Source organism: Arachis hypogaea, chromosome 19 (genome assembly GCF_003086295.3).
Source record: "Arachis hypogaea cultivar Tifrunner chromosome 19, arahy.Tifrunner.gnm2.J5K5, whole genome shotgun sequence".
Taxonomy (NCBI): Eukaryota; Viridiplantae; Streptophyta; class Magnoliopsida; order Fabales; family Fabaceae; genus Arachis; species Arachis hypogaea.
Genome location: NC_092054.1, coordinates 146,188,557 through 146,197,437, shown reverse-complemented (window position 1 = coordinate 146,197,437; position 8,881 = coordinate 146,188,557). Strand labels below are relative to the sequence as shown.

Below are 8,881 nucleotides of genomic sequence, written 5' to 3'. Positions count from 1 at the left end.
CCCGCCAAATATGCAAGTGTATTACGTTAGTGCGTTACTAAATCCTGATAGAAGTTGGAATAAAAATCTGATTGAGTCGATTTTTTCAGTTGATATATGCAATAAAATTTTTTCAATCAAACCAACAGAGGAGGAGGATGAAGTTAATTGGTGCTGGACAAAATCTGGTATATATGAAGTTGGGTCAGGATACAAAATTGCTTATAGATTCTTTCATTCTCCTACTTCATTGAGGTCCCAGAACATACACAATAGAGTCTGGAATAGCATTTGGGAGTTGAAATTACCACATAAAATTAAGATTTTTCTATGGAAAAGTCTTCATGAAAAGCTTCCGGTGTTGCAACAAGTTCACAGCCGGTTCGCATCCACTCCTGCCACTTGTCCAAGATGCATGTTGAAGGCTGAATCAATTTCTCATGCTTTGTTCCAATGCCCCCTGTCTTCAATAATATGGAGCCTAAGCTTAATAACCCCTGACCTATGGATGAGAGAAGAAGAAACTTTTTTCAATTGGTGGCAACGAGTCTTATCCTGGGCAGCGGCTCAATTCGACGGTAGACAAAAGACCCTCCTCATAGCGGCGCTGTGTTGGAGCACTTGGAAAGCGAGGAATCGGTGTGTTTTTGAGAAGATAATAAGCCCTGCACCAGAGATAGTGAAAGAAGCTAGCAATTTAGTGCGTGAACTCGTGAACCATACCTGATAGATGCTACTTTTTCTTTACTCTTACTTTACTCTTCTTTAAGCTCTTAGTCTTTCAGTCACAGCTGATGATAAATGGAAATACCCGATTCTTTTGTACTTCCTTATGGAAACACTTTTATTTTATATTAATAAAATAATATTTATCTTTGGAAAAAAAATATATATATATCATCAGAACACATATAAAATATATAACGCATGGGTTACAGCGTCCTTCGTCGTACATCATTCATCTTTTATTAATGAAAGACTCGTAATACCGATTTAAATGACATTCACGTTTATCTAATCCAATTATTAATAATTATGATTCAATATAATATTTCACAAAATATATACAGAAAAGTGAAATAAAATATGTGCTTTTTAATTTATTCATAATTAACTAAACGCTTATAGAAGTTATAGTTAATACTTATTTAATCAAAATAATTACTAAATTGAAAATATTATAAAATTATTTATTCTAAAAATTTAAACTAATAAAAAGAGTCATTTATATATCTTTAATATATTTTTTTATACGAGTGTCTGTTTTGGATTTGGATGAATTTTTTATAGGTCTTTTTTATTTTTATTTGTCTTATACTAAAATTTTTTTTTGGGATCAATAATAATTAAATTCTAAACTTTTAGATCATAAATATTTTGATATTATGTTATAAAATTATTTTTTTAATTTAAACGAATAAAAAAATATATAAATTATTATATCTCTTAACAATACTGTTAAAAAAAAAAATGAATGATTCCCTTGACATAATAATAGATAGGTATTATGAAAATTCCTTTGAGATAGAAAAATTAAAACCAAAAGAGTATATATGAACATACACGCTCTTTATTTGTACCTAAAACGTATACTAACTAAGTTACTTATTTGAATAAACAAAATTGTCTTTATACTAGAAAACATACTTTTATGAATATAATTAATATTACAAAATTAAAAGTTTAATTTTAATACAATAAAATATTTTATAAAATCATTTAAGTACATCTACGTAAAAAATAGTTATTTTATTGATACATATATAATTAAATAAATGTATAAAATTGTTTTATACTGATAATATATTAAAATTAAATTTTTAAATTAATGATATAATAAATGGATATAAAGAAGTCTTAGGTTGTCTAAAAATAAAATTTTGATAATTTTTTTAAGTGTGAGATAATTTTTAACTTTTAAGTTGCTATAGATTTATATAATAATTCTTTATATAATAGAGTAAAGTATTATTTTTATCTTCAACGTTTGGTAAGTTCTATTTGTATTTCTAACATTTAAATCATCCTATTTGTATCTCTAACGTTTGTAAAAGTGATTCAATGTTATCCTACCGTCAATTACACATCATGAACTTTAGTTGGAGTTTTGAAAAATCAAGTTAAAATAAAAATGTCTAAGATTGAATCAATGATCCACTCCGAATAATAGCTCGTCAAAAGTTGAAACGGTTAGGAAATTATTTTAATTTCTTAATTTATTTTTGGACAATACATATATTAATTATAATCACAAATCATGCTATTTCAAATTAAATGACTTATATCATGGTGATCTCATTTATTGTTATAAATGCTAAATTGAATAAGTCATAATTACTTTTAATTTGAAATTAAATGAGAATAAAACCAGATATTATCTTTTGGACTTTAGATAATTATCTTTTGGATTTTAGATATATTATCTTTTGTACTTTAGATACTATTTTTTATTTGGCCTTTAGGATTTAATAGATGCCATGCTCAAATATAAATAGTATCTTCAGGGTTTCGGTCCCCAATATACCAAAAGCCGCCTTTGTCGCTCTTTTCCCATAAAAAGAGTCACAAATCAGTCCTATTAGGGATACAAATGGCTTTGATTGAAGAAGGTCGAAAGAACCACAAGATTGAGACAATCCTTCCATCAATTTCTTATTTCTAATTTCTTATTTCTATGAGTAAAGGTACGCTTTCGCATTATAATATATTTTTGGTGATTTAATATGGATGATCTGGATTAATAAAGTAATTTATTCTAACAGAAATTAATCCTTGCAACATTCACATAATTCATTTTTTTATGGATATAATTGAACCTGAACACAAATAGTAGGTACAATATTAAAATTGAACATATCCAAACGAGATCCAATTGAAAATGAATACATCAAAGTGAGAAAAATTGAAAAATACAATTTGATTTATTAGTATAATTGATGGTAGGATAACATTGAATTATTTTTATAAATATTAGGAATACAAATAAGACGATTTAAACGTTAGAGACACAAATAAGACTTACCCCAAACGTTGAGGATAAAAATAATACCTTACTCTTATATAATATTATCGCCAAGTTAAAACTGTTTTTAGATTCAACCATGCTAGGTGCATATTGAAATTAGTCACTAAAATTAACTATTAATAAAAAATATATATATTAGAATATAAATATATATTAGAATTAAATTAAATTAGGATTTAATTATTCTATTGGTCTTTATAGTTTCACCAAATTTTTAATTAGGTCTTTATGCTTTTTTTCCTTTTAATTGAGTCCTGCTTTAATTTTGTAATTAAGTCTTTCCTAGTCTAAAAAAATATTAGAGTTAACTGAATATTTCTTCACAAATTGAAAGTATTTATAATTAAAAACTTAATTAAATCTTTGACCGCATGTAATTTGGTAAAAATATTATGTTAATTTTAATATTTTTAACATGAAAAGAATATAATTACAAAATTAAAAGGAGTGTAGGAACTTAATTGAATTGAAAAAAATATAGGGACTTAATTAAAAATTTGGTGAAATTATAGGAACCAACAGAATAGTAATTAAACCTTAAATTAGACAATATATATATATATATATATATATATATATATAAATATATAGTGACTAATTTTAGTATACAAATAAGTTTTTTATTTTAGATTACCCTCCACCCTCGTCATAATAATATATAATTAAGTCTAAATTGTCAAATTTCATCTATTATAGTTTTTATAAATTTGAGACCATTTTAATTTACTTTTTAATCGTTAAGTTAATTTTGAGAACGAGATAGTTACTTGGTTTGTTTAATAAAAAGTAAATTATACCATTTAAATATTGCAAACAACAAAATATTTTGAAATCCTAAAAAATAATTAAAGTGAAACATATTATGAATAACGAAAGAGATCAAAGTTCATGGCCTGAGAGTTTCTTACTTCCACAATTCCTCGGAGGGCAAATGTGGTTGGTGAGAAAATCAAAAGGGATTAAAATTTTATAACACAGTAAAAAAAAATCACATGCAGTGTCTTTATATAAAATTAATATCTAAAATCTATTAAATTAATTTATTTAACTAAATTATTATTTAGTCATTTTAACTATTAATTTTAAATTAAAAAAAAACTATAGGCTGAGTCTTTGTATAATATATAGATATAAGTTGTCACCAAAAATATATAAAGATAAGTAATATTATATATGGCCAATAAATATTATTTTTTTTATTAATACTTAACTAATAATAATTTGTACTTATATTTATAAAAATTTAATATATAAAATTTAATAATTATATTTATCAAAATTTTATACACATAAATTAATATAATTTATATTTAATTTTTTAGCACATAGCTAATAAAATTTAATTATATATTAAAAATATTTATATTAATTAAATAATGACTCAAAATTGTAAAAATTGATGTTCCAAAGAGTTTTTCTATACATATATTTAGAGTAGATGAGTGCTAGAGAGCACTAGAATTTGTGATGTTTAGTCATCAATTAATCATCATCAATATTTTTAATGATATAAAATGACATCTAATAATATATGATTAATCATTTTTTTTTTACGGTTAAGTGATCCAAATTTCAGACTTTTTCTTTAGAGTATTTTGTTTTCGTAAGCATGCATTACCCTTGTGCATGCGTGTATAAATATATGAAAGAAACCCCAATGGCAATCATCAGAACCATTCCAAAACCAATTAACCTTATTGTTAGTATTGAATTTCCCACCATGAAACCATTTTGGGTTGTTCTGACTTTCTTTCTCTTGCTAGTAGCAAGTAAGAAGGCGAACTCAATTGAAATAGTTGAATTTGTTTCCTTCAACTTCGACCCTTTCAGCCATGGCAACCCAGCAATAGAACTCCAAGGTGATGCCACCATTCTTACAGATGGCAACGTGCTCCTCACCGACTTCACTAGTCCCGGCAGCACAGGCCGTGTTCTGTACGCGCCACCCGTACGCCTTTGGGACACTGCCAGCGGAAATGTCGCCAACTTCATCACCTCCTTCTCTTTCCAGTTAACGGATTATCAAGCTTTCACTCCCGCCGACGGCATTGTCTTTTTCATTGCACCAGAAAATACTCAGATTCCTCCCGGCGCAACTGGCGGCGCTCTCGGAGTCGCTGATCCAAGCGGTGTGGGTGAATTTGTTGGCGTAGAGTTTGATACCTTTTCCAACGACAGGTATAGGGACCCACCTCATAGTCACGTTGGAATTGATGTCAACTCTGTTGTTTCATTGAAGACTGTAGAGTGGAATAGACAGAGTGGATCAGTGGTTGAGGTGACTGTAATATACGACTCTTCATCAAAGACATTGAGTGTTGCTGTGAAGAACAGGAGTGGCGAAATTGTTACTATTTCAGAAGTTGTTGATTTGAAAGAGAAGCTTCCGGAGAGGGTCAAGTTTGGTTTTTCTTCCGCCGGCTCGCTTGACGGTCGTCAGATAAATCTAATTCGTTCATGGTCGTTCTCTTCATCCTTGAAGACAGTAATCGATGTCGCAAGCGGATGATGTGGTCTACGCTAATGTCTTCTAGATAAAGACCATATATATTTATGTATCCTATCAACCTTAATTAGCTTGTGCGTGTTTTTAATGTTGTACTTGTATGCTCCAATTGTTTTCACTAATCAACGCTTAGCTTGTAGTTGGAGGGTTGGCCATTTGAATAAAATATCTGTTGGGAATAAGACACCATTCCCCCTTGAGAAAACACCTTTGACAGAGAAATAAAATAGACACAATTACAACACAAGAATTTAACGTGGAAACTCCAATTACCGGAGAAAAAACCATGGCCGTTATCAAATGATAACTAGAAAATATCACTATGTGAAAATTGTTACAACACATAGACTTCTTTCTCTCACCGGCACCCCAGTACACCCACACTCTCTCAAAGCAAATATCTAACTACACCTCACAACACTCTCTAATAAAGAGTATAGAGGAAAAGAAAAATCAGATACAAGCTTAAAGTGTTTCTGACTGGTGTAAAAACAAATGGAGAACTTAGCCTCATATTTATAGCCTAGGCCACCCACTCCATTTGCTATCCTAAGCAATGTGGGACTAATTCAACCAAATCCTAACAATCTCCACCTTGATTGAAATAGTCACACATCTTCAGTTTCCATTGTCAATACCGACAATTCTTTGCTGCTATTGTCTATACCGACAATCATAGTTCAGAGAACTATCATACTCCACCATGAAAGTATACTCACTTGGAATTAGACCACTCCAAGCATTTCACCTTGGTACAGATCGAAATCTTGCTGAAAATTCATGGTGCAACTTCCAAATTGGCTTTTTCTGAAAGTTCTTCAGCCATCGACCTAACTCCGCCACACACCTTGTATCTCAATGCCAACCAATGCCCGTGTGCAATTGTGGACCCGATTGCCACAACTCATCCTTATCCATGGCAGTGCGGTAATACCATGAGGATACTTCTTGTCTTCTAGAGAACATCATCTTCTCTCATAGAGAGAGCAACCAGAGATCTTCTCCTTCAACGCCTTGTGCAAACCTGATTGTATCAACACATCCTTGACTTGTATTTGCCACAAGCCAAAATTGATTCTTCTATCAAATTTCTCTATTTCAAGCTTCACAGCACTTGAATATCCTGACATTGTTGCAACCGTATACTGGAATAGTATAACTCAACCGTGCACTAGGAAGGGTCCCCAGGAAAGAGAGGTGGGTCACAATGGACACACTTAAATACCAAGTCTTTCCTTAGCCAGAACCTTTCCAAACAGCACTCTCACAGTGTCACACTGCCTTCCAGCAACAACAACAGTAACCAAAGATCAACCTCAAGCCACAGGACAAAATTCTTTTCTGATGTGGAAAGTCAGACTAGACTGCAACCACAGAGCATACTAAGAATAAATCCCACCGAACCGAAGCTCTTGATACCACTTGTTGGGAATAAGACACCATTCCCTCTTGAGAAAACACCTTTGATAGAGAAATAAAATAGACACAATTACAACACAAGAATTTAACGTAGAAACTCCAATTACCGGAGAAAAAACTACGACCGTTGTCAAATGACAACCAGAGAATATTACTATGTGAAAATTGTTACAACACATAGACTTCTTTCTCTCACCGGCACCCCAGTACACCCACACTCTCTCAAAGCAAATATCTAACTACACCTCACAACACTCTCTAATAAAGAGTACAGAGGGAAAGAAAAATCATATACAAGCTTAAAGTGTTTCTGACTGGTGCAAAAACAAATGGAGAACTTAGCCTCATATTTATAGCCTAGGCCACCCACTCCATTTGCTATCCTAAACAATGTGGGACTAATTCAACCAAATCCTAACAATATCTGACATAATCAGTTTGGGTATCTCTTTAATTAATTTATTAATTTGCAGCAGCGAAATGGTCAAGATGAATTTCATACAAAACAAAACAACTTAGATTTAAAATAGTAGCAAATTTATTACATAACTCTAGCACCCTTTTTCAAATTTGTCATTGTCTTGCAAAAGTTAACTTTGTATCTTGACAAAGCAAGGAAACAAATGGTCTAAAATGTGAATAAAAATGAAGATACAAGAGTATTAACCAAACTATTTAATTAAATAATTTACCTTATTAATGGTGTGATACTATATTATAAAATTATTTTTTTAAGTTTAAATTAATAGAAATATATATATTTCTAAATGTATTACAAGTGTCACGTATTATTTAGGATGAAGACTACGATCGAGAGGCAAATGAGGTTAAATAGTTCAAAGACACGTCGATGACTTATTTACTACTCAAGAAGTCGAAGGTCGCAACAATGACAACAGCTGCAAGGATGCCAATTATTGAAATGTTAAAATATCGCTCATTAGTAAATTTTTTTAGGAAAATTATAGAGTACCAACATATTATCTGCCAACTTATTGTCAATAATAATTAATTATTATATTTTAAATACATATATAAAGAGACACATCCAGAAAATATATCTATAAAGACACTTCTATTAAACACAACTATAAAAAGACATTTTTATTAGACACATTCACGAAGACACTTTTATAAAATACAGTTATAAATAAAAGTTGACAGAAGTTGGCAGATATGGTATTGGTAACGTAGCGAAACCGATTTTTTTATTTCCTCCTATTTTGGATACTTAGATTTTTTATTTTTTTATTTTTTGTTATCTATTGTTCTTTTGTGTAACGATAATTATTATAAAGGTTTTTTTAAGAGGATGACGTGATAAAAATGATGAGTCTAAGCAGCCGCGGAGCTTAGTTAAGATAAGGGGGCCACGGCCCCCCAAACTTTTGGTAAAAAAATTAATAATACTTTTTCAAAAAATAAAAAATTAGTTCAACTGGTTCAAATACTTCGCTATGACTTAAAATACCAAAGTTCAATCTTCATCTTTTGTTTTTATTGCACAATAATTTTTAGTTTTAAATATCTAAAACATGTTGGATTTGGACTAAATTGAGTGTATTCGCAGCTCTCTATTCAATAAGCAACACTCCCTCTATCTTTGAGTTCAAATATAAAAAATTAGGTATTTTTATTTATGTAATTTAATATTATTTTATATTTTACTGTTTATTTAATTTAATTTTTTATATGATAAAAAAATATTAGAATATTCAATAAATATTGATATTATTGTATTTGTATAAATTGATAAAAAAATTCAATAAATATTATAAATTTTAATATTTGTCATTCTAACTTCTTTTTTACATATTTTATAAGATATCTATTCAAATTTTTATATAAAATAATCATGAAAAATTAAAGAATTGATACATTTTTTAAGAAGAAGGCTAATATTCAAGAAGTAGAACATATGACTTTTACAATATAAACACCTGTAGATAGTT

General features: G+C 29.6%; 1 protein-coding gene across 1 annotated transcript; it reads left to right on the top strand.

Moving 5' to 3' along the window:
* Positions 1–4,677: 4,677 nt before the first annotated feature.
* LOC112779936 (galactose-binding lectin-like) lies at positions 4,678–5,715 on the top strand. Its single transcript, XM_025824286.3, has one exon. It carries the CDS (start codon positions 4,725–4,727, stop codon positions 5,511–5,513), a length of 789 nt encoding a protein of 262 aa, XP_025680071.1. The 5' UTR covers positions 4,678–4,724; the 3' UTR covers positions 5,514–5,715.
* Positions 5,716–8,881: the final 3,166 nt, after the last annotated feature.

What these genes read in the sequence shown, in the direction of transcription:
- LOC112779936 (XM_025824286.3), top strand. Translation starts at nt 4,725, where the DNA reads ATGAAACCATTTTGGGTTGTTCTGACTTTCTTTCTCTTGCTAGTAGCA.